General features: G+C 42.8%; 1 protein-coding gene across 1 annotated transcript; it reads right to left on the bottom strand.

Moving 5' to 3' along the window:
- Positions 1-6: 6 nt before the first annotated feature.
- LOC136479665 (uncharacterized) lies at positions 7-3,616 on the bottom strand. The gene is made up of 5 exons (XM_066477453.1): positions 3,181-3,616; positions 2,496-2,575; positions 1,576-2,337; positions 1,173-1,323; positions 7-1,078 (listed from the first exon to the last, which is right to left on the bottom strand). The coding sequence occupies exons 1-5, from the start codon at positions 3,314-3,316 to the stop codon at positions 423-425; spliced, it is 1,785 nt and encodes a 594-aa protein (XP_066333550.1). The 5' UTR covers positions 3,317-3,616; the 3' UTR covers positions 7-422.
- Positions 3,617-27,319: the final 23,703 nt, after the last annotated feature.

The following is a 27,319-nucleotide window of genomic DNA, read 5'->3' as shown; positions in this document are numbered from 1 at the left end:
GAAACAGACCAAAAGGACATGCCGCTTATTCTTCCTTTCAAGAACAATACAAATACAAATGTCTGGGGACTACAATTTGCCCTCATTTACAGACTTGAAACTCTCACAGCCGACAAAACTCGACAGAAAAGACTTCTATTCTTACAAACCTCACTTGAAAAGTACTTTTTTTTTCGAGGTAGAAAAGAATTTCCCTACAGAGATCCTCTAATCCAATAGAACTCACGTCCCTACTACCACCGGAAGCACGGCGACTAGACCAAAAAAAAACTGTCAACCACTGCTTTAATAACGATTGGAAAAAAGAGCACTAATCGTAGGGATAGGGACCAAAGGAACAATTACAACTGACTAAAAAAACTAAATAAAAAAAAACAAGGTATCTGTACTGCTATAATAAAACCTACTACGGCCGTGGAAACCTAACTGGACAGAAGCTCCAGGACCAGCTCTCCCAACAGATCATCTTTTATCATTCTCTCTATGTCCCTTCCTGCCCTGTCGATGCAGTCTGCTAAATCTGGCCACTTCGTGTCAAATCCTTTCTTCTCTGGCTTAGTCTCACTGGGTGCAAGTTGTTCCCGTCTCTGAACTAGCACCTGCAAGACTTTCTCCAAGAGACCCTCTGAGCCCCAAAGTGGAGCCAAGTTCATAGTAGTATTGACCCAAGGTTGCATGTTCAAGCATGGGGCAAGGATTTGTGATAGTATTGTGTTCACCATATCGAATAAAAGCTTCCTGTCTGATCTTGACCACTGAACAACTTTGATGTACTTCTTTTCCAGCTTCTCAAATACATCATCACCAGCAGGGTAGTCGAGAGACTGACACACCCTGTACATTTGATCCTCTGTAGTTCCATGAATTCCAGAAGCGATCAGTATATCCAGCAAGTAAGAGAAGTCCCTTTCCTCATCATCTTCAAATCCTTTAAGAATATCTTCAACCAGCTGTATGGGTTTCTCGTCGCTCAGCTCCACTTCAGAGGATAAACAGTCACTAGTTCTGACAATGCTACTTGCCTCCGCAGCAGTCTCTGTTGGTGCAAATGTGCCAAGCTCAAGTCTCAGTTGGAGATCTAAACGAAGAAGACCATAGAATTAAAACATAAAATAGAAAATATAAGAAGGCCAGAATACCATAGAGAAATGTACCAAGGCATAATTACTAACCATATGGATCTGCAGGCTCTCGCCTGATGTTTTCAGAATCAGAGCAATCTTCAGATAGAGGTTGAAGAACAGATATTGGGCTAGCCTGACCTATCTCCCTAGCGTAGATGGCAGATGTAGAGTCTAGGCATGCAGCATGAGGGTAGTATCCCTGTCAAAGATAGCATGAGCTCAACCTTCCTACCATGCAAGTCGAAGGAAAGCAAACTAAATAAACATGTCCATCTGTTGTACTACAGCAATAATTAAATTACGTTTGGTTAAGTTTGAAAGAAGAAAAGGCTAGATACCATGCTGATAAAGATCTAAACAATCTTTCTGATTCTACAAAACCAAGAAACCATACAAGCATCTTCAAATTGCAATATCAAGTAAATTAGTAATCATAGATTCTAGTACATACCTTCTTGAAGGTCGTATTCCATTGATCACTAGCTATTACACCCAGAGATGATAAGTTGGAGCTATCACTATTGTCACTTGAAGACGATACTTGCAGATCATCAATGCTGTCACTGGAGGAAAAGCATAATATCTTCTCAGATTCACTGTAAGTGGAGCTCCATGTCTGTTCAGGTCCTTTTTGATTGAGTATATCTGAACAGCACAGTTGCTTTTCTCGAATCAATGCATTATTTAACAAAGCCTGTGAATGTCTTTCCAATGAGGAATTAAGGTGTTCATGAACCTTATCTTTATTTAGCAGGTCAGTTGCACCTATAGGATTCATGATTTTGTGTCTTCGATTCAAAGCACTGATACGGTTTTGGTTCTGACGATTATCACCATGCCGTGGTTGATGTAGCAAAGACATTTTCTCAAAAAGGGAACAGTTTGTGCTGGTTAAACCCGTCTTTTGAGAAGCTGATCTTTTAGCACTTCTGACCAGTTGATAACTGAAATCGCTGATCTCACTACAACTCTTTACAGTCAGAGGGTTCTTCAAATTGTTGTTGGGATTGCTGAGATAATATTTAGGTTGAATGGGCATTCCTGAAACAGTGTTGCTAGCATGACACAATCCTTTATCATTGGAGGTCTTATCTACTTGAACTCCCCTTGCAGCATCATGTTTGATTTCTGTTCCAAGTCTCTGCATGCTAGGAGCGCATGTAGACGTTCTGTGGGAGATCTTATGCTTGAATTCCCCAATATTCAAAGAAAGCTGTATCATTTTTTTTTTGTAAGAACGGTGAAATTAAAAAAAAAACATTTTAGCAGAATAAAGATTTGAGTTGTAGAAGAATTAGAAGGAAAACAATTACAAACTCAAGGACTAACAGAAATATTGATACATCAATAGTGAGGATATGAACAGCTTACATGATCTGTTGATCCACTGTTGCATCTGAAATCTGATAATACTCCATGAACACGCCGTTGCTTGTCCACATGAGCAAACCCTGAGCACAAGTCAGAAGTAGAGCAAAAACGGGTCAACTACAAACCATCAAGACTTTTACCTTAAAAATTGCACGACTACCATTCAGACATGATGCACTTGCCGCCATAATAATTAAAAGCAGACACGAAAATACACCGTTGCAGTTCTTGTCCCTAAAGGAAATAGATTAATTCATGAATCACATAGTACGACCAATTATTCAGTCAAACTGTGTTATCCGATTTTATTTTTTCTCCCGGGATGTTTTGCTCTGTTAGTATTTCTCGGATATAGACATTAAAACATGTGTGTGGAAAATAAATGGCAAGAAGCTTCGTCGCACTAACTCTAGCATGATGTTCCCTAATTAACGTTTTCTCGAGGCAACAGACAAACAAACAAGTAACCCAACGATGCAAGCAAATTAGGCAACCTCCTCGCTTCCGCACATAGGACACGCCACCACTGCTGCGAGGAGAGGGAGGCGAAGCAAGGAAGCATGCCTAGCAAGCGAAAATCAAACCGGAAACAATCGCGCGGGATTCCTCAGCCGTTTGAAACGAATCACAGACACAGGCAGAAAAAAGCCGCAGAGATTCATTTCGGGGAGGAGCAGGCCGTTACCTTCGGTTACCCGCGGAGCCGTGGTCGCCGGCGCCGTGACCGTCCGCCTGACAACCCCACCGGCTCCTCCTCCTCCCGGCGTCCGGCAGGACCGCCGCGCCCACCTCCGCCGGCCGCTCGCGCTGGTCCCGCCCATCCGCGCCCCAAGTCAACCCGACAAGCCTCCCTCGACGCCGCTGCACGGGCTCCGCTCGCGCGGATCGTGATCCCGCGCGGTCTATTTGAGGAGTGAGCGCCGCGCGGAGATAGGAAGGGCTGGATTCTCGGGGGAGCGTCGCGACGCCTGGGGCAGGGCGAGGCGGACGGGGCGGGCAGCGAGGGAGGAAGGGAGGCCGGCGGGGCGCGTTCGGTGGCGGCGCTCCCGCGGCAGAGGTTGGGTGGCGCCCCGCACCAGCCTTTTCAGGCCCGTGGCGTGGCCCCCCGCCACAGTGGACTAGCCCCCGTGCCCCCGTGTAACCGCCCGCACTTGCGGACTTGCGCTTGTTGGTGGCCGTACGAAACTTTTGGTTGGTTTAAGCCACGCTGAAACGGTACTCATTTGTTACGAAACAAAAATATTGTTATTTTAATAAAAAAACATACGCAGAGCCGGACGGAACCGGAGACCCTCGTCTTTGGCTGCTTGTTATGCAGCCTGTTGGGCGGAAGCTGATACGATCGTGGATTATTACTATTTTGATATGAAAGAAAAATACTGTTCTGGCTATAAATTTATGATCGTTTACGATCACACGAACAGACTGATGATGTTGTGTGGTTGGTTTGACTGGCCAAAGTAGCCGACGCGGCGGTGCTTATTGTGGTGATCCGTGGTTAGGCGGCTAGCTAACTGGTGTGGGCCTGTGGTTAGTGTTAAGCTACGTAGTTTTGTTAAACGTTAATCCGATCCTTGTGTGATGTCGTACACGGTTTAGAGAGAGCGGGCGATTTGCAAACGTGGAGAGGGGTTAGGAGTAATCAAATAAAACCAAATGTTGGATCGACGCGGGAAGCTTGAAAGCGACCGGCCCGTCCCCATGTGGGCCTTGGCGTAGCATCGGAGGAGCCAGAAAATTGTACCGGGTCGTTGCGGAAGAAGGCAGTAGGAAACCGTCTCAGTCTCACTCTCACTCTCACGCTGCTCGATCTCCGGCTGTCTCCCGTGAAACGCCGTGATATTCCCGCGCGAAATGATAGAGAGCCGGCCAGCCCGCTCGATCTTTTTCCCTCCCGCCATCCCGCGCCATGATCTCGCAGCAGGGGGCGACTGTTACGGCCGACGGATTTTGTGGGTGATGGCGAGAGAATGATTAGTTGGCCGGGTCGACTCGACAGTGGACAGGTCCCGTTCCGCTGGCCGGCAAGGCGGGCGCCGGCTGTTGCTGGGCAGGGAATGGGAAGGCCATCCATGATTACGCAACGAACTGCTTGCTCGTGGATCAGACGCACGAGATGAACGACTCCCGTCGATATATAAACAAATCATGAAGCTCGCACGATCGTTCAAGCGAACAGGGCAGTCAGCTTCGGCTTCGGTTGAGACGGGGCTGTTTTACTGATATTAAAGTCGCCTGAAACTGATTTATCGTGAGAGAAAAATACTGTAGATTCTAGCTGATAAGCTCGATAATAAGTTCAAACGAACAGGTCAGTAAGCTTCGGCTTCGGTTTGGTCGTTGGAATAATAGTTGGGGTGCTGTACTGCTGTACCCAGTGGCATGACTGGACTTAATTAGCTTCCTCGTTTCATGGGGCCATGTATGCCCCGTGCAATTATGGCGAACCAAATCATCTATCATCACAACAGCTTCGCAGCCTAGTGAACTTGGACAGAAAAATGCATTTTCGAATTTGCAGTACGTATGAACGTACGAGACTGAATTGTTTGTGACCCGCGCGCGCGGATAGGTAGCGCACGTCATCGGATTTTGAAATTTGGATTTCGAAATCATGCAGGTGGAGCGCGATCATGACATGTCATTATATATCTTATTACTTGATTGATTGATGGCTAGATGAAGACAGTGTGCTTACGCAATAAGTGGGGTATTGGGCTATTGGCTAATGAGCAGGTCGGCTATGGATGATGATTTTGCAGCTACTCGCGCGCCGCGAGTTTGAACGGGTTTTGCTTTGAGCCAGTGGACTTCGTTTAGGCGGCTCTTACAAAACTACCATATCCATATCTAAGTTTGCCAAGACCTCACAAGTAACATCAATTTCTATAAATATATTTCTAGATACATAACAATAAGAGACATCTATGAATAGACCAGTTTTAAAGACGGATGTCTTTAACCCTTTTATCCATAAAAAATATGGTTAGCCTAAGTATAGCCAAAATCCTAGCATCACCTCTCCCTTCCTATCATCAGCCACATCATCCCACTTTCCCCTTCTCTCTCATCATTTATTCTATCTCACCATACATGGCACTCATTTCCTCTCTCCTCACTCTTCTCGTAGCTCTACACCGGACCCCTTACCTATTCAAAGAAGCTCAACAGCTGGTCGACTCTATTTTGTGCAGTCGGAGCACACCCCTAGAGAAGGAATTTGCCCAGGATACTCCCGATCGTAACCTACTCAATGCAGCTATGTGTCGTCACCGGTTTTTGCTTATGTAAAAAATGTATGAAAATATGTATACAACATGGAGTGGAAACGGATGCAATACCCCAAATCTTGACATCACTGTTGGTTAAAAAAACCCTTCACTGCCGGATTTTGAACCGACAGTGGCACACCAACAGTGATGGGGATTGACATCACTGTTGGTTCCTAAAAACCGACACTGATCTACAGGCAACAGTGTCGGTTCCTGGCTCCACCCGGCAGTATCTAGTTAAACAACACTGTCGGTTTGTAGACCCAACCGACAGTGATGTTTGCTTCAAGAGTGTCGGTTCTTGGTTCAAGCCAGCAATGTTGAGCAAGCCTACACTATCGGCTTGTGTCTCAAGTCGTCAGTGTTGAGCAAGCCATCATTGTCGGTTCATGGCTCAAGCCGGCTGTGTTGGTCGAGCCATCACTTTCGGCTGGTAGCTCAAACCGACCGTGTTGTCTTCAGCAACACTGTCGGTTTGGATTTCAAGCCGATCGTGATGGCTCAACCAACACTGTCGGCTCGTACCATGAACCGACAGTGCCCTCTTTACCATCACTGTCGGTTTTGTGCTAACCGATAGTGATCTCCTTTTTGAATTTTACTATTTTATAATTTATTTTATTTTATTTTATTGGTGGAATCAGGTTTCGCTTTATATTCGCTACGTAGGCGACAGGTCCTTCAATATTAAACATTACAAATGTTACGTTTACAGTTCAAATATCCTTATGAAGCTCTCGATCCCTTCAAATAAAAATAATTACAATAGTCTAGCGAGCCGCTCTGGCCCGTACTGTGCCTTGTACTTCACGGATTGTGCAATGGAGAATGTTCCTTTTTTCCAAGCACTTCGATACGATGAAGGCTGCTAGCTCCGATGATAGTGCTATGACCTCCGTTTCTAAGAGCTTATTGTGTTTAAATTTCTTGCGCTGTCATTTAAAAAAATTGGTTTCGAAAGAAAGAAATGTTAGAGAAATAAATAGATCATTTTGTTGAATTAACAGATATAAATGAAATGGGAATTATACACACCAAAGCATCTACTGCCTCTGATTTTACGCTGAGGTAGCGAAGCATTGTCCACATTACGTAGAACACGCATTCATTATTTCTCACCGGCTAGTCTAGGGTCTCCAATTGCATTGGTGCAATCTGGAATGAGACCTTTGTCCCACCGACCATTCTTGCCCGGACACTATGCCACATTATAAAGTGTGAAAAGGGGCAACATTAGAATATTCTATGTGCGATTACAAAATAATATGTTATTAGGTTCGCTTACGCATTAAGCACTTCGACTATGGGATCGAGCAAAGAAAGTGGTTTTTTTTCGAGTCCTACACCTTGATACGATTTCTTTTAATATCGACAACAATGAAGATGAAATGGTTGCTGCAATCACAAAACCCTAATTAACAAATAATCATAACTACAAAAAATAAGCATAAAAATAAGAGCAGAGAACACATACTCGCAGTTGTAGGCTAGAAGTATTTTGGTTTTATTACTCATCTTGAAATTTTCGAAAATGGTAGTCAGTGTCTCCGTCAGGTCTTCCACTTTATTTCCATGCATGCCTCTGCATGTTCTCTCGTTGACTAGCTTGGGGTCCAGAAAAGACATATGAGCACACTTTGTTTTGAAGCAATGTTTTGCTACACACCTGCATAATTCATGGGGAATGTGTAGTCGTTAACTGTTTGTGTATCAAGAGAGTAGTTAATTATAATATCGTGCGAGTAGGGTACTTACATAGTCCACAGCGTCAACATTTATGTATCGAGATCGCATCTCTGAAATAGCTGAAACAAGTGATCCCAACCGACAAAGTGCTTCTCTTCATTAGGATAATGGAAAACATGCGGCAGACGGATAATATATTCAAAACCCGCCTGCCCCGTCTCAAGTGCTTGGGCCATGTAATAATCATGCAAGTCACGCATATATGTTGTCAAATTTTTATACTCCTCCTCGTCCACCACAAAATTGCCTCTTTGAAACTCCATTGCCAGTCTTCCCGTCTCATATAGTGAATCATAATAGATGTTCGTGGCATCATCCCTGGTTAATCCAGGGTTATCTTCAACAATCTCGTTTAACTTCCTTTGATCTTTATGGTGTATTTCTTTGACTCTTAATTGATTGTGTTTACTCTCTGTTTGCCTATCGAATTTGGAATGCACCCTCCACTTAGGCAGTGAGGCAAATAGATTTCAGAATCCAACTTTGTCTTCCTTGGAGGCTACTTCTGGCTTTTTTTGTTGGTCCACTTTGGGAGCATTAGCGACTGAACCTGAGGACCTTTTCTATGACTGCGAGGATGCCTTAGATCTTGTTTTGGGCTATTGTGGAGGAGGAGGACGAGAATTATATTTTCTCAGGGGTGATGAAGAGGGAGGAGGAGGAGTCTTTTCTTTTGTTGGGCCGATGAAGATGGAGGACGAGAAGAGAAGGAGACTTTTGTCTTCTTAGGGGTGATGGCAAGGAACCAGGAAAGGTAGTATGATCTTATCTATTGGGAGATGGTGAGTGACATCTCTGGGCAGCAAAGATTCATTGTCATCCTCATTATCATTTGAAGACAACTGGTGATCAAGCTTAATGAAGTGCTTGTGCCAGGCCACATGAGTGCCCTTGTTCTGAACAAGGCATTGCATGTCTTCCTGTGTGAGGTAATCAATGTGGATCTTGTTATACTTCTTATCAAGTATAGTATCAATACTGACGTGGGCATACCCCATTGGAATTGGGCGGCCATTAATGGTCCCATCTCCCGCATGCTAGGCCTGGCCGACTGCCACCTTATTAGTTGTCAATTGCTGACAGATATACAGCCTGACATTGACGGGTTCGGTGATGCTGTCCACCAGATGAGGTGCATTTGCCTCTTCATCATAGAGCGGGGTCTATACGCAGCTGCTGTGACCCTTGAACTATGGGCTAAAGCTAGTCAGAACAGGTTCTTATGGTACTACTACTGATCCCATGGACGTCATAAGTACATTAACTTTTTCTTGAACCCTCTCATCAATCCATTTTTTGAATTTGTCTTCCATCTCTTTTAGAACCCTCATATACTCTGCCTCTTGTGCCGCTCTACCCCTCGAGCAGCTCCGATAAGTGGAAGATTCTTCCTCGAATGCTATTTTCTAAGGAACAAGATCAGCTCCTCTAGTGCGACAAGGGTGCTCCTTGTTTTCGAGTGCTTAGGAGAGCACGTCATTCTCCCTATTAGCACTACAGGTCCCTTTCCTCAACTCATCATTTACCTTAGAGATCCTCTAGACGAGGCTGCTCATGGCTAGATTTGTGGAGCTAAAGCTCCCATCCGGGCCATGGTGTACCCCCCTCGTCATACAGAAATATATCAATCTAGGCTCCCAATTGGTAGTCTCAGGCTCAACGCCAAGGTGTTCCACTCCTCAAGTTCCCTTTCAAATGCATCCATCTTACTGGCGTAGCCACGAGAGCCGAGTTTATGAGGATTCGTTGCTTTAAGCGAGTTCTCCTTATTCTTCCTGCTTAGTTTTAAGTACTCCTCGGATTGCCTGTATTGCTTGAATTCTTGCCATAAGTCATTTTGCTTGGCGTACTATCCACCATCCCAATTTAGATCTTTATCCTCAAGGATAAATTTCTTGTACAATATCCCCTTGAAAGTCTTGAAGCATGTCCCCATGATTTCTTTTGCTTTTTTCTTAACTTGTTCCTTATCATAGTCCTGTGGGAAAGTGAAATACTATGGGATCCATTTCTCCCATATGTCATCCTTCTCACTTTCGAAAACCCTCCACGGGTCATCATCTTTCCCAATCCACTTCCTGTACTTAATCGGGATGTAGTCCCTTACAAGTGCCTCGATGACAGCCTTGTATTTGGCCGTAGCTTTTTTAGGTGTGAGCGGCTCCCCGACTTGGTCAAACTCAATGATGTGCCCATGTACATTCCTACCAATAGGAAGCTCCAACACGTCTCGCTTGGTTCTAGCCTTGTTGCTACCCGAACCATCTGGCTGCTCGGTTGGCTGAACCTCCTGCTGGAGACACCAAGTAAGCTAATAGACTCTTAATTAATTAGCGTGTGTGGCTACCTAGTCACATGATACCTAAGTTACCTGGTCATCTTGATCCAGCTTTAGAAGAGTGGTAGGGGTCCATGGTACCTCATTCTCACCATCCTGATTGTTACAGCCACCGTTTGTTGGATCATACAGCTCTCTCGTCCCACCGATATCAGCCGCTTCTTGTTTCCTATCAGTTCTTGGGCGATGGGTTAACAAGCGATGAAGAGTCATGGCTGTGACATGATCATGGTCAGTTTTGGCTATGTACAACTACTAGTAACATTTGTGCATATATATATTACTCAACTAATAGAGATTTAATGAAAAGTCTAATAATAAGTCCACATACAGTTCACGTACTACAAATGCATTGTTTGATTAGCTTCATACAACAAAGTCCACCTACTGTTCTATGAAACAAAGCCTACATCAACTTCCAAATAAGAAAATCAATGACCATAGCCATAAATAAAGGCATGGCATCTTTCCAAGACCAAGGAGCAATTCTCCTAATCTTTATATCTCCGGTGGGTGGCTCGTCTTCAATCTCCAGTGCCGACGGATGACCATGGTTTGTACTCATTGGACTATAGTAGGCCCTCAAAGCTTCAGTTTCTATGTTGTATTTTTTGTAACAACTACCTGGGTATTGATTGACTTGAGCATAACAATCTTCCTATGTCAGGTAGATCCTAGGCACCCGACCAACATGCACTACATACCATGCCATGGTTGCCTATACATTTAACCAAATTAAGTTGATAGTGCTATGTCATTCAAACATGTTGTAGGCCAAGCAAACTAAGTTTAGTGTATTGAGCAAAGTTATAGACTATATTCAAATATTCAAACTTCAATTTCCAACACAACTAAATCATGAATTTCAACATCTAACTTATTTCAATGTATGTTTGAGCACTAGTTTGTATTCAACTATGCTTCAAATGACCATAGTGTTTTAAGCTAATTTGTTCACCATAGATCAAAGAACATTTGCTACTAAGGAAATTTAAAGTGTTTCTACATGAAATCTAGAAAAAAATGGGATAAATAGGCTGCTATCATCCTCACGGGCATATCAATGAACACCTAAGGGGCAGTGCCGGACACACTCACCATGGGGGGCGGTAGCAGCTCTCTGCATGCTCCTGAGTGCCTCGGTCTTGGGAGATGCAGGCATGGCGGTGGGGGCATGGCCTACGTCATGGAGTACCATGGGGTGGACAAGGAAGATGAGGATGGTGGCGGTGCTCTGGTGGCATCGAGGAAGAAGAGGGTGCTAGCGTGGCAGGGATGGCGATAGGTGTTGAAGAAGAGGATGGCGCGACGACAGCGCAGGTGGCGGTGGAGCTCTGTCGGCGTGGAGGAAGACAATGGTGTGGGTGTGGCTGGAATGGTAGCGATGGTTAGCGGCAATTCGTCGAACACCTAAGGGGCGCAGTGAGGGAGGTGCTCCCCTAGTCGGTTGGGGACGCTGTTGTCCATGCACTCCTTCAAATCCATGCTGTGTTGGGAGTTGCCGACATCACGGTGGGAGGTGTCGTGGAGGACCGGGGGTGGGGGACGTCGGTGTGGAGGACCGTGGGGTGGGGGACGCTGGGTTAGAGGATGGCATCACGCGTCTTCCTCATTACCACAGGCCACATGGGGACACTCGGATGTCGACGTTGAAGAAGAGGAGGGCGCTCGGGCTGTAGACAGTGGCGCAGGGGTGGCGAATAGTGGCGTGGGGGGTGGCGGTGCTCCATTGGCTTAGAGGAAGTGGATGTGAAAGGACCTAGGATGCTGCCTAGAGGGGGGGGTGAATAGGTGTTTCTAAAAATTAACACCTTTAAATATGAAAACAATTAGTAAAGGGAAACTCCAAATAAGAGTAATACCACCCCTCACAAGTTAGCCACAGAGTATGTAAAAGATACTAAATAAATCTAGGAGCCATAACCCTACAACACAATGATTAGTGCAGTGAATAGATAAAAATAGAGAAGAGGCCAATATCGGACACGTCCGGTAGAGGTACCAGACACATCTGGTTCGATAGAACACTTCAGGCAATATTGGACATGTCTGGTAGTTATACCGAACATGCCCGGTATACATGAGTTCTGCAGTGTGACCCCTAACTTGCTCCTTTTGATTCCAAACTTCAATCCAACCTATAGGCACCCACTAAAGATAGTGCCACACACAGGTAACCTACACAAGAGCTAGAGCAACACAAATATTAAATAAAATACGAATTGAGACACGATATTTGTTTTATCGAAGTTCAGACTCGTTCAAGTCCTACTCTCTGTTGAGGGGGCTACGGGCGACCCAGCGAAGGTCAGCCCTAGAGGGTACTATAAAGGTCACTCTAGCCAGAGTCTTTTCTAACCCTGTTTCCTCCTTCCACTAGTTGATTCCGAGGCGGCGGAATCGATCATTACAAACTTTTGGAGGCACACCACAATCTCTCGGGTGCTCTCCGACGATGCCTAACCATCTAGGACCAAAGAGTCCAAGATTAACAATTGTGAATCATGATATTAACAATATGCACAAGTGCTCAAGTGGTTGAATTGCTCTCTTTTTGAATTTCTCTCAACCCACTAATGAATTTGGTAATTTGGATCACACACTCACTAAGAGAGGGTTTGGGAGCGTTGGCAAGGCTCAAAAACATGTATTGCAACAAGCAAAATCAGCAGCCTCCAAAGGTGGAGGCTTGGGGGTATTTATAGCCCCCTTGGAAAAACTAGCCGTTGCCATGCATACCGGACATGTCCGGTATGACTTGCACTGCGCCATGGTAACTGAGTAAAGTATCATTGTGAGGCATCGGAACTCCTGACTCACGTTGGAACTCCCGACCCTTAGCTCATTTGAAAACTATCTGTTGGGCTCTCACTGAGTTAAAGTATGCGAGGTGTTGGAACTCCCGATGCATGCCAGAACTCCCTACCGTCGAAACTCCCAACTCATATCGGAACTCTCGACCTCAGCTTATTTGAAAATTAGCCGTTGGGCTCTGGCCGTCCATATAGGACACGTTTGGTATGACCAGGATAGTGAACTTCTCCAAGTCAGTTAAGTGCGAGACGTCGAAACTCCCGACGATTACCGAAACTCCCGACCGTTGGAACTTCTGACTCACGTCGGAACTCCCGACTCACGTCAGAACTCCTAACGAACCAACCAGAGAACACCAAGAATTTTGCCGTGGTAGGGCGAATACCGGACATATCTAGTATCAATACCGTACATTGCCAGACCAGCGACAAACAAGTTAGCTCTATTGTCTCTCAAACACTCAAAACTCACATGGGTTGACATGAGCACTTATGAATGATTATCTATCAACATGATGCATCCCTCTTAATAGTACGACATACCTATTAAACTCAAGATCAAAGGAAAAATGAATTTATACCGCTTGAGTTGATCTCTTTTGAATTGATGTCGTCTCTTTCAATCTTCATCAAGTAAGGGTGCCAACATGTTGATATTGATCTTTTCATTTGAGCATAGCCATCTTGAGCACATGACTTGATTCCATTCATCAAATATGAATAATCCCAAATGTATCAAGTCACTTTCATCAAACACTCCAATAGTGGTTTGATCCTCCACATCAACATGACCATCATAGCTTGATTAGTACCTCAACTAAATGCAAGTACTTCCTTCTTCACCCTAGCTAGGTTCTTTGGCCGTAAAGCCGTCGCTTGCCCTTCACCCTTGCTTAGTACCTCGAAGCCTTTCCTTGCTATCTTCACCATCTCAAGCCATCAAGTCACATCTTGTGTTGAATCATCCATTCATTTATATTGTTATTTTTTTTATTTCAATTTAGCAAGCTTCAAATATGAGACCATTCCATATGCAATCCCTCATGTCTCATTAATTAATTCTTACCGAGCTTGCTTTCACATAGTACATGGAAATCCCACAATAAATAAGCCTTTCCATAAATTCCATTTGCATTGTTGTCTTATGTTTGAACTAGATTGTTTATACAACAACACATTATTTTGGCTTTTATTAACTACCTATGAGATAACCTATTACCTGTCCACACTTGGCAAACGGGTTAGACCTTTAATCACGTTGCCATTCAATCATCCAAAACCCACTAAAGGGTTAGATGCACTTTCAATCTCCCAATTTTTGGTGATTGATGACAACTTAATTAAAGCTTACAAAAGGATATAAACATTTAAGTTTTTAGGTTCAATGATTTATGAGACTCCCCCTTAATATGTGCTTATAACTAGAATTCACAAAATAACCTCAAATATCAATTGCACATACTAAAACATATAGGAGACTCCCCCTAAATAATTGCATCCGTAAGGTGCAAGTGTGTGACAAAGTAAAACTGTGATATATATGACAAGATATATCACACAAGAATAAATATAAAAGCATCACATCAAATATTTTGATTCTTGCATGCATAGTCCTTATAAAAATAAATACAACATATGTATGTCACACATAGCACTCATTACACATTTTCTCAAGTCCACAAGCCACTAATATAAATAAAGATCATATCTCAAGAGATACATAGATAAAGCATAAGTATAAGTCTCATCTCTCACATGATACAATCTATCTCAAACTCAAGATACATCAATGAAGCTCAAAACCTACAGTTGCAGTACATATCTCCAGGTACAAAGATAAGCAAATGAAACAAATATCCTAAAGCTTTAATCAGTCTCTCTCCTCCTTTGTCATCTATCACCATAAAGGTCCAACAATGACATACTAAGCACAAAGGGGCTTCAAGCTATCTCTGAAAGCTGTGATCACTCATCACCATCTTCATCTCCGTCTCTGCCATCATCCTCATCATTTGATCATGGAGCACCAGTTGGACGAGAACCACCCTCACCAGACAGGTCATAACCACTAGACCTATAGTAGCTGAAACCACCTATGAGGTCACTCCACCAGTCTAAAGCATACTCATCTACAACACTGGAACGTGGCTGAGAGTGAATAAGCACATGAGCCTATAGTGGTAAAGTGTTAGGGTGCTCTGGTGCCTACTGTTGCTGTTGCTGTCGCTGAATAAACTCAGCATACTCTCTGTCATACCTGGCCTGCTCCTCCTCCTCAGTCTTAGGCTCACTAGCTGCCTCATCTGATAGTGAAGACCTAAGAGGATCAAGCTCAAGTCTAGCAGCAATCTTCTTTAGAGTTCGAGTGTCCTTCCTCCTAGCCTCCCTTTCCTTCTGTTGCCTGGTTTGGATGTCTCTACACATCCCAAATATAGCACTGAACATCTTATGAATAGGAGAAGGAGGACTGTGACGACGTGAAGAAGAACATGAAGGAGCACGTGGTGGAGGTTGAAAGCTCTAGTTTGGTTTTGGTTAATTGATGAAACCCCAAGTGCTAACCTAGTTTATCAAGTGATCATGAGATAGGTAGTACACTCCAAGTGATGAAGCAAATGAAGATCATAGCATGATGATGATGATACCATGATGATGATCAAGTGCTTGGACTTGGAAAGAAGAAAGAGAAAAACAAAAAGCTCAAGGCAAAGGTATAATTTGTAGGAGCTATTTTGTTTTGGTGATTAAGACACTTAGAGAGTGTGACCACATTTAGGTTTGATAGCCGTACTATTAAGAGGGGTGAAACTCGTATCGAAATGCAATTATCAAAATGCCACTAGATGCTCTAATTCATTGCATATGCATTTAGGATCTAGTGGAGTGCTAACACCCTTGAAAATGTTTGTGAAAATATGCTAACACATATGCACAAGGTGATACACTTGGTGGTTGGCACATTTGATCAAGGGTGGTGAAGTTTGGGAGCAAGGATAAGAAACTCCACCGACGCCCTAGACAGAAAAGACAAAGGTCACTGGGAGTGACCGAATGCTGGCCATGGTTGGACTGGCGTGTCCGGTCAAGTGTAACAGCAAAGACGCTGGTGTTGGTCAAATGACCGGATGCTGGGTCACTCTGCGATCGGACGTTGGTAGGGTGCGTCTGGTCAGTGCTGACGTACGCTGACGTAAGGCGCATAGAGGAGACATCATCAGACCGGACGCTGGCAGGGTTTGGTCAAGCATGACCGGACACGTCTGGTCGGCAAAAACATGTTTTGGACCCTTACTGTAAATGACCGGACGCTGAGGGTCCAGCGTCCGGTCAGCTTTGTCAGAGCGTTCAGTCAACATTTCAATCATTGAGATCAAACATTCACTGTTGAATGCAGGAGACATGTAGCCGCCATCGGGCGACCAGACGCTGAGGAGTAGCGTCCGGTCAGTAGGACCGGAGCGTCCGATCAGCCCGAGTTATGCCCAGTGAAGGGGTATAACGGCGCTTTTTCGTGGGGGCTTCTATTTAAGCCCCATGGCCGGCTATAGCTCATATCTTTGGCCATTTTCATTGACATAGCAACCTTGTGAGCTTAGCCAAAGCCCTCCCACTTATCTCCATCATTGATTCATCATCATAGTGAGATTGGGAGTGAATCCAAGTGCATTGCTTGAGTGTTTGCATCTAGAGGCACTTGGTGTTCGTGTTTCGCTGTGGATTTCACTTGTTACTCTTGGTGGTTGCCTCCACCTAGATGGCTTGGAGTAGCGAGGATCGTTGAGCGGAGGGTGGTGATTATCTCCAGCTCCGATCGTAGTGATTGTGAGGGGTTCTTGACCTTTCCCCGGCGGAGCACCAAAAGGTACTCTAGTGGATTACTCATGGCTTGTGTGATCCTCATCTTATGTTGGTTGTGCGGCACCCTATTGAGGGTTTGGCATGTGAAGCCAATTAGCGCATGAACCTCCAAGTGAGTGAATCACCACAACGAGGAGTAGCTTGCCGGCAAGCAAGTGAACCTCGGTAAAAAATCATTGTGTTCATCCTTTGATTCCGAGGTGATTGGTCTTTATTGTATTGATTCTTGTGTTTGATTGGTTCACTCCTCGACATGGCGGTATAACTATCTTGCTTATTCTCTTTACATTACCACAAATTAGTTGTCAAGCTCTTTAGTGTAGCTAGTTGTGAGAGCTTGTTAGTTTGGTTAGTGTGGCTCTTTAGTTAGCATTTGAGAGCACACTAACTTAGTGTAGTGACATAGCTATTGTGTGGATACATACTATATAAACTAGAATTGTGGTAGGTGGCTTGTATTTTGAGTAGGCTAGCGCAACATTTGCTTTGCCTCATAATTGTCTATTTTTGTTAAGTGTTGTTGTAGAAATTTTTATTAGGCTATTCACCCCCCCCCTCTAGCCATTAGGACCTTTCAAGTGGTATCAAAGCCGAGGTCACCGTTATTTGAGGCTTAACAACCTTCGGTGTTAAAATGGCTCAAATCAACAACACCAAGAAGCCACTCCAATTTGATAGCTCCAACTATCCCTATTGGAAGGCCAAGATGACAACTTATATCAAGTCAATCAATAGGAAGGTTTGGAAGGTGGTAGAAACAAAAATTGAGATTGAGGATCCAGAGAATCCCACCATGGCTGAAGAAATACTTCTTCAAAACAATGACATTGCTCTATTCATGATGCAATTGATAAAAGAACATTTGAGCAAGTCAAAAATATTGAGATGGCTCATGAGGCATGGAAGAAGTTGGAAGAGTCGTTTGAGGGCACTCAAGCCGTGAAGGGTGCAAAGGCTTACATTCTAAAAGAAAAGTTTGCAAGCTTCAAGATAAAGGATGATGAGAGTGTGTCAGAGATGTTTCATAGGCTTCAAGTGCTTATCAATGATCTCAAAGCACTTGGAGAAGAAGTGAAGGATAAGGACTTCTCCCACAAGTTCTTGAGATGCTTACCCTTAAGATTTGGTACATTGGTCACTATTCTAGTGAGGAGTGGTTTGGACACCATGACACCAAACCAAGTATTGGGAGATATAATGACCGATGATACATATAGAGATGATGATGAGAAGGAAGAAAAGAAGGAGAAGAAAGATGAGAAGAAGGATGAGAAGAAGAAGAGTATGGCATTCAAAGCCACATCATCCAAGGGCAAAGCAAAGCAAGAAATATCAAGTGAAGAAGATGATTCATGGGATGATGATGATGATGAGAAGATGGCTCTCTTTGTTAAGAGATTTGGCAAATTCATGGTCAAGAAGGGCTACTGTGCTAGAAGGAAGAAGTCTTCATCCAAAAACAAAGAAGAGTCAAGAAGATGCTTCAAGTGTGGAAGCAAAGATCATCTTGTTGCACAATGCCCATACAATAGTGACAATGATGATGACAACAAGAAGAATAAGAAGAAGGACAAGAAGGAAAAGAAAGAGAAGAAGGACAAGATGGCCTTCAAGAAGAAGAAGGGTGGTTCATATGTAGTCACTTGGGATAGTGATGCTTCCTCAAGTGATGATAATGATGATAGTGATGATCACAAGACCACCAAGAAGAAAGTTCTTGCAAGCATTGCCATCAATGAGAAGCCTTCTCTCTTCGAATCTTCATCATGCTTCATGGCTAAGGCCACTAAGGTACAATGTTGTGATGATGAAAGTGATGAAGAACATGATGATGAAAATAAACATGAAAATGAAAATGATAGTGATAGTGATGATGATGTACCTACTAAGGATGAATTAATTGACATGCTAGAAGATGCTAGAGAACACTTTGATATCAAGAGAAGGGAATGCAAAAGCTTGCGTAAAGAAACTAAAAGCCCTTAAGCAAGCCTTTGATGAGCTCAATGCATCTCATGAGAGGCTAGAGGAAGCCAATGAGAAGCTTGGCAAAGCTCACAAAAAGCTTGAAAAGGCTTATTCCTCTTTGTTTGATGAGCAAAATAAAAAGAAGCATGTTGAAACTTGCAATGTAGGTTTAACTTGTGATATAATTGATGAATCACTATCTATGCCTATCATTGTTGCTTCTACTAACCCTTCTTGTAGCACTTTCACTTCTACCTCATCTAGTAGTGATGGTCTCACTTGTGATACCTCACTAGTGGTTGAGAATGAGAACCTCAAGAAGAAGGTCACAAAGCTCACTCACACCTTAGCTAAGGCTTATGGTGGTGAGGATCGCTTGCTTATGTGCTTGGGTAGCCAAAGAGCTTCTCTCTACAAAGAGGGATTGGGCTATACCCCTAAGAAAGGCAAGGCAGCCTTTGCTCCTCACAAGACTAGTTTTGTGAAGAACAATGGTTGATTTTGTACTAGTTGCAAGCAAGTAGGTCACAAAGAGCAAGAATGCAAAAACAAGAGCAAAAATGCTAATGTATCCTCCATTAAGCTTGATTCATGCTATATGCTTACTAGGGGTACAAATGATGTAAAGGCTAAGTTCATTGGTAAACCATGGATGGGCTCAAAGAAGAAAGCCATTTGGGTACCAAAGAGCCTAGTGACTAACCTTCAAGGACCCAACTAAGTTTAGGTACCTAAAAAGAATTGATCTTTTTTTGTAGGTCAATTACAAAGCTAGAGGAAGGCATTGGGTTCTTGATAGTGGGTGCACTCAACACATGACCAGTAATGCAAGAATGTTCAATTCAATCAACACTAATGGCAATGATGGTTATGATAGTATCACATTTGGTGATAATGGCAAAGGCAAGGTCAAAGGGCTTGGTAAGATTGCAATATCCAATGACATGAGCATATCCAATGTGTTGCTAGTAGAGAGCTTGAACTTCAACTTGCTATCCATGGCTCAATTATGTGATCTTAGATTCAAATGCATATTTGGGGTAGATGATGTAGAGATCATAAGTATAGATGGCTCTAACTTGATCTTCAAAGGCTTTAGATATGAGAATCTATACTTAGTTGATTTCAATGCTAGTGAAGCTAGATTATATACATACTTGTTCACTAAGTCTAGCATGGGTTGGTTATAACATAGAAGGCTTGGTCATGTTGGAATAAAACAATTGAATAGATTGATTAAGCATGACTTAGTTAAAGGCTTGAAAGATGTTGTGTTTGAAAAGGATAAGCTTTGTAGCTCTTGTCAAACCAGAAAACAAGTTGGAAACACCCATCCTAAGAAAAGCATGATGAGCACTAGTAAAGCATTTGAGTTATTGCACATGGATTTGTTTGGGCCAACACAATACACTAGTATCGATGGAAATAAATATGGTTTTGTGATAGTGGATGATTACACTAGATACACTTAGGTATTCTTTCTAATGGACAAAAGTGATGTATTTGCAACATTTAAATCATTTGTCAAAGGCATTCAAAATGAGTTTGAAATAACCATTAAGAGAGTTAGAAGTGACAATGGTAGTGAGTTCAAGAACACTAGAATTGATGAGTTATGTGATGAGTTTGGAATTAGACATTAATTCTCGGCCAAGTACACACCTTAATCAAATGGCCTTGTTGAGAGGAAGAATAGAACACTCATTGATATGGCAAGGTCTATGCTTAGTGAGTACAATGTGAGTCAATCCTTTTGGGCCGAAGCTATCAACACGGCTTGTTATTGTAGCAACCGCCTCTATTGTCACCGATTGAAAGAAAAGACACCATATGAGCTCTTGAATGGTAGAAAGCCCAACATTGCATATTTTTGGGTCTTTGGTTGCAAATGTTATATCTTGAAGAAAGGCACTAGATTAGGCAAGTTTGACAAGAAATGTAATGAAGGATTCCTACTTGGATACTCCACTACAAGCAAAGCATATAGAGTTTGGAATTTGGATAGTGGTACTTTTGAGGAAGTTCATGATGTTGAATTTGATGAAACCAAGGGTTTACAAGTAGAGAATGAGAACTTGGAAGATGTTAGAGGGATTCAACTTTCAAGTGTCATGAAGAACATGGATATTGGTGAATTAAGGCCTAGGCAAGTGAATGATGATGAAGATAATCAAGTGCAAGTGCTCTCTAACTCAAATGTGCAAGATGATACAAATCAAGTTAGTGCAAGTGGCTCTCATGACAATGAATAAAGATCAAGTGGCTAGTATATCATCTCAACCCAATGATCAAGCAAGTGCAAGCAATCAAGTTCCAATCCTCCAACCAACCCATGTTGTAAGAGATCATCCATTGGACACTATCATTGGTGATATTTCTAGAGGTGTACAAACAAGATCAAGATTGGCATCATTTTGTGAACACTTCTTATTTATGTCATCCATTGAACCAAAGAAGATAGATGAAGCATTAAAGGATGTTGATTGGGTGAATGCTATGCATGAAGAATTGAATAATTTCACAAGAAATCAAGTATGGAAGTTGGTAGAAAGACCAAAGGGACATAATGTGATTGGAACCAAATGGATCTTTAGAAACAAGCAAGATCAAGATGGGATAATAGTAAGGAACAAAGCAAGATTAGTAGCACAAGGCTATACACAAGTTGAAGGTCTTGACTTTAGAGAAACATATGCCTCGGTTGCTAGATTGGAAGCAATTAGAATCTTGCTAGCCTATGCTTGTGCCCACAACATCAAGCTCTATCAAATGGATGTTAAGAGTGCATTTCTCAATGGCTACATCAATGAAGAAGTATATGTTGAGCAACCTCCCGATTTTGAAGATGACAAGAAACCCAACCATGTATACAAGTTAAAGAAAGCATTGTATGGCTTGAAGCAAGCACCTAGAGCATGGTATGAGAGATTGAGGGATTTTCTACTCTCTAAAGGGTTCACCATGGGCATGGTTGACACCACTCTTTTCATCAAGAAGATTGGAAAAGATCTATTTGTATTGCAAATCTATGTTGATGATATCATATTTAGATCAACCAATCAAGAATTTTGTGATGAATTTGGAAAGATAATGGCTAATGAGTTTGAGATGTCCATGATTGGAGAGTTGAGTTACTTCCTTGGGCTTCAAATCAAGCAATTGAAGAATGGTACATTTGTGAGTCAAGGCAAGTACATCAAGGACATGATCAAGAAATTTGGCATGTGTGATAGCAAAGTCATTAGCACACCAATGGGAACCAATGGTAACTTGGATAGTGATGCAAGTAGAAATATGGTGGATCAAAAGTTGTATCAGTCCATGATTAGAAGCCTACTCTATGTGACCGCATCAAGGCCGGATATCATGTTTAGTGTATGCATGTGTGCAAGATTTCAAGCCTCACCAAGAGAAAGTCATTTGAAGGCTATAAAGAGAATATTAAGGTACTTGAAGCATACACCAAATGTTGGTTTATGGTATCCCAAAGAGCAAAGTTTGAGTTAGTTGGTTACTCCAACTTGGATTATGCAGGATGCAAGGTTGAAAGGAAGAGCACCTCAGGCATATGTCAATTGTTGGGAAGATCACTTGTTTCATGGTCATCAAAGAAGTAAAATAGTGTTGCATTATCAACCACCGAAGCCAAATACATATCCACCGGTAGTTGTTGTGCACAAATACTTTGGATAAAGGCCACTTTGTGACTTTGGAATCAAGTTCAAGAAAGTGCCATTGCTATGTGACAATGGGAGTGCAATCAAGTTGACCAACAATCCGGTTCAACATGCAAGAACAAAGCACATTGATGTCCGTCATCATTTCATAAGAGATCACCAACAAAAAGGGGATATTTGCATTGAGAGTGTAGGCACCGAAGATCAACTTGCCGACATATTCACCAAGCCATTGGATGAGAAAATGTTTTGCAAGCTAAGGAATGAGTTGAACATATTGGATTTCTCAAATATGTGTTGATGCACCCCTACTCATATGACATGCCTCTCATTCGAGCAATCCAAGGTAAAAGTTGATTGTCATGGCATACATCCTTGCTAAGGACATGTTTAGTGCATCTAGTCATCTTTTCAATCTTATTAGGACCTTTCAAGTGGTTCTATTTTATTAGGCTCATTCATGAAAATCAAATAATTTTGATGTCTATATGGTATCACTATTGCTTCTATGCTTGGCATGATCTAGTGATGGCATATGACATGTTTATAGGCTTATAAACCTAGTGTTTAATTTAGAAAATGAGCTATAAGTGTTTAACTCAACATGGTACAAGATAACCCTTATTTGGAGGTGTGAAGAAGCTTATCCTTGGATCAAACTGAGTTAAATATCTTTGGCAAATAATCTAGATTAGACCAAATTTGGGAAAATGATCCTCACTCTATTGATTGACATTGATAATCTCGACTCTACAAGTAATACTATCTACATTTAGAACCTTTGAGGTCATTGATAACAAAGGGGGGGAGAAACAAAGATAGTAGTAAAAATAGAGAAAAGGGGGGAGAAACATCATAAAGGGAGATAAACATAAAGATATCTTGATATATGACATAGGAGGAGAGATATGACAAAGGAAAGGGATCAACTAAAATTTTGAGTACACAAGTAGGGGGAGCAAGCTCATGAACTTGTATGGTGCATTTGAATGTGTATTTCATATGTTTGCTTGCATAGCACAAGTATTAAATTCATACTTGTGTGATGTATGTTAGTTGTAAGATTGAATGATGAAATAAAATCACTAGACAACTTTCATTTCCAAGTGTTGTTTCCAAGTGGTATTGAGCTAACCATGGTGCTAAGGATGGTATATTGGTGCACTTTGATCGGTATCACGCTTCAAAGGTCCATCTTTTATACCTTAGCATCATTTAGTAGACATTGACTCCTATATTTCCTATCTAAGCATATGTGCAAGCTATAATCCAAACTCTTAGCATATATGTAGGGGGAGCAATTGCTACCATTTAGGGTTCATGAAACTTGTCCATGTCTTTTTACACATGGTAAATATGCTTGGGCAAGCAACATAGATTCAATTGAATTTCAATTCATATCTTTGTGAAAGGGTTGTCATCAATTACCAAAAAGGGGGAGATTGAAAGCTCTAGTTTGGTTTTGGTTAATTGATGAAACCCCAAGTGCTAACCTAGTTTATCAAGTGATCATGAGATAGGTAGCACACTCCAAGTGATGAAGCAAATGAAGATCATAGAATGATGATGATGATACCATGATGATGATCAAGTGCTTGGACTTGGAAAGAAGAAAGAGAAAAATAAAAAGCTCAAGGCAAAGGTATAATTTGTAGGAGCTATTTTATTTTGGAGATCAAGACACTTAGAGAGTATGATCATATTTAGGTTTGATAGCCGTACTATTAAGAGGGGTGAAACTCGTATCGAAATACAGTTATCAAAGTGCCACTAGATGCTCTAATTCATTGCATATGCATTTAGGATCTAGTGGAGTGCTAACACTCTTGAAAATGTTTGTAAAAATATGCTAACACATGTGCACAAGGTGATACACTTGGTGGTTGGCATATTTGATCAAGGGTGGTGAAGTTTGGGAGCAAGGGTAAGAAACTCCACCGGTAGAGTGTCCGCCCATAGAGTGCGGACAGCCCGATGGTGCCACCGGTGCCCTAGACAGAAAAGACGGAGGTTACTGAGAGTGACCGAACGCTGGCCACAGTTGGACCGGCATGTCCGGTCAGGTGTAACAGCAAAGACGCTAACGTCGGTCAAATGACCAGACGCTGGGTCGCTCTACGATCGGACGCTGGCAGGGTGCGTCCGGTCAGTGCTGACGTACGCTGATGTAAGACGCACAGAGGAGACATCATCAGACCAGATGCTGGCAGGGTCCGATCAAGCATGACCGGACGTGTCCGGTCGGCAAAAACATGTTTTGGACCCTTACTGTAAATGACTGGATGCTAAGGGTCCAGTGTCCGGTCAGCTTTGTCGGAGCATCCGGTCAACATTTTGACCATTGAGATCAAACATTCACTGTTGAATGTAGGAGACACGTGGTCGCCATCGGGCGACTGGACGCTGAGGAGCAGCGTCTGGTCAGTAGGACCGGAGCGTCCGATCAGCCCAAGTTATGCCCAGTGAAGGGGTATAACGGCGCTTTTTCGTGGGGGCTTCTATTTAAGCCCCATGTCCGGCTATGACTCATATCTTTGGCCATTTTCATTGACATAGCAACCTTGTGAGCTTAGCCAAAGCCCTCCCACTCATCTCCATCATTGATTCATCATCATAGTGAGATTGGGAGTGAATCCAAGTGCATTGCTTGAGTGTTTACATCTAGAGGCACTTGGTGTTCATGTTTCGCTGTGGATTTCACTTGTTACTTTTGGTGGTTGCCGCCACCTAGATGGCTTGGAGCAGTGAGGATCGTTGAGCGAAGGGTGATGATTGTCTCTGGCTCCGATCATGGTGATTGTGAGGGGTTCTTGACCTTTCCCCGGCAGAGCATCAAAAGGTACTCTAGTAGATTGCTCATGGCTTGTGTGATCCTCATCTTACGTTGGTTGTGCGGCACCCTATTGAGGGCTTGACATGTGAAGCCAATTAGCGTGTGAACCTCCAAGTGAGTGAATCACCACATTAAGGAGTAGCTTGCAGGCAAGCAAGTGAACCTCGGTAAAAAATCATTGTGTTTATCATTGATTCCGAGGTGATTGGTCTTCATTGATATTGATTCTTGTGTTTGATTGGTTTACTCCTCGACACGGCGGTATAACTATCTTGCTTTTTCTCTTTACATTACCGCAAATTAGTTGTCAAGCTCTTTAGTGTAGCTAGTTGTGAGAGCTTGTTAGTTTGGTTAGTGTGGCTCTTTAGTTAGCATTTGAGAGCATACTAACTTAGTGTAGTGACATAGCTATTGTGTGGATACATACTATATAAATTAGAATTGTGGTAGGTGGCTTGCATTTTGAGTAGGCTAGCGCAACATTTGCTTCGCCTCATAATTGTCTAACCATTTTGTTAAGTGTTGTTGTAGAAATTTTTATTAGGCTATTCACCCCCCTCTAGCCATTAGGACCTTTTAGAGGTGAAGCACCTGTTGATGCTGCACCACTCCCAGGTGCATCTGCCTCTGCTGCTCCCCCTGGACCAGGTGGGGGTACTCCAACCTCTATCAAGTCGTCCACTATCTTCAAGACTTTATGCTTTTTTCATACTCAAATGTGTGTCCTATGACCTTCTCAATCATATACATGATGTAGGGTGCAAATCCACAGCCCTTGAGGGGCCTCTCTCCCACACTCCTGATCTCTGACCAAATAAAGTCAAAAACATTGAATGGTTGTGCACCCGGTGACATCCTGTGGAGCAAGTTTCTAGAATAATCAGCAATGTTCTCTTTGTCTCCTCCCTTGCAATCAATGGTCTTCGTAAACATCCTATCTAGGTACCTATAGGTAGGGTGAAGACTAACTACCTTCCCAACTGCTCCTCTCTCACCTCCTGTTGGGTACATATAGGCAAGCTACTCAGGAGGTAACACCTGCTCTATGTGGATCCTATCTCTCTGAAGGTCCTCCTCTAAGAAGCCAAGAAAAGTTACAAAGGCATCATAGTCAACACTATACCACTGGCCCTCAAGCATCCAATGCATATGCCTTGGCTCCTCTTTCACAAACAAAGTGACATAGAACTGTGCAATGACTTTAGAGTTCCAATCATGTACAAACTCCATGAGCAAGTATACACTTGTGCGGTGACAAGTGGCAATAGCATGGTCAATGGAGGACTTCCATAGCTCTCTGACATATTTCTAATCTATCCACTAAGACTTGGCTACACATGATTCCTAGCAAATATCACACTAGTGTAATAATCTAGATGGAACATAGTGTGAAAGCGATGATCATACTGAATCCTAGGCAAACCTCTAGGATCAATCCTCCTCTTATCTCTTGCTCTCTCAGTCATACCCTTTCCTTTGTAGTTGACTCCGACAACATAGTTGGGTAAAACCAAAGCATGTACTTCAAGAAGGCCATAGTGCATGCCCTGACCTAGGTGGTACACTAGAGGTGCCTGCTCCTCCTCCTCTATCTCCTTAGAGCTATCACCACCATCTGACTCTCTGTCTGAATCTCTGTCAGTGCTCTTCCTCTTCCTCTTCCTGTTCTAAACTCTATAATCCCCAATTTCATCATTAGAAGAGGGGCTGCTATCACCATCACCACTCTCTTTGTACTATGGAGCCCCCTAGTGGCTCTAGAGGGTCTCTTGCTGCTACCCTGCTCCTACTGACTGAATCTAGGATGCAAGTCCTATCTTGCCTTCTTGTATTTTTCTAATGCTGGATCATGCCTGTGCTTGGATCTAGGCTCCTGTCTTCCACTCATGACTACTGCTCTATATTAAAAATATTGCATATAAAATCAGTCTTAGAAGCATGTCCAAAAGATATCTCATTTTTGTTGAAATATAGGAATAAGATGAATCATCTAGTGCTTTGCAATCACCTTAACCAAACCTAGGTCATAAGGTTTATGAAGCATTGCCAACAACAAATCTTAGCCCTAGAATCAACTATTGAAAGGATCAGAATAAATGGAGCAGAAACCCTACTCCACTGGGTAATACCGGACACGTCCAGTATGCATACTAGGCACGTTCGGTATGGGCGTGAAGCACCCTCACCGAGGGCATTTGATCCAATCCTCACCAATCCATTTCAAACTTTAATCATAGCTTCTGGACCACCAATGCAGCATCTTGATACAAGGAATTCAAAATTAAAACACTATCCAACAGATTGGACGGGTTCTTGGAT

The sequence above is a fragment of the Miscanthus floridulus genome, chromosome 1 (genome assembly GCF_019320115.1).
Source record: "Miscanthus floridulus cultivar M001 chromosome 1, ASM1932011v1, whole genome shotgun sequence".
In the NCBI taxonomy this organism is placed as follows: Eukaryota; Viridiplantae; Streptophyta; class Magnoliopsida; order Poales; family Poaceae; genus Miscanthus; species Miscanthus floridulus.
This window is presented reverse-complemented; position numbering and strand designations above follow the sequence as displayed.

Coding starts and splice junctions, on each gene's coding strand:
- LOC136479665 (XM_066477453.1), bottom strand. CDS start 3,316: ATGGGCGGGACCAGCGCGAGCGGCCGGCGGAGGTGGGCGCGGCGGTCC. Junction 2,338..2,495: donor ACAGTGGATCAACAGATCAT/GTAAGCTGTTCA, acceptor AAAATGATACAG/CTTTCTTTGAATATTGGGGA. Junction 1,324..1,575: donor GGAATACGACCTTCAAGAAG/GTATGTACTAGA, acceptor TATCTTTGACAG/GGATACTACCCTCATGCTGC.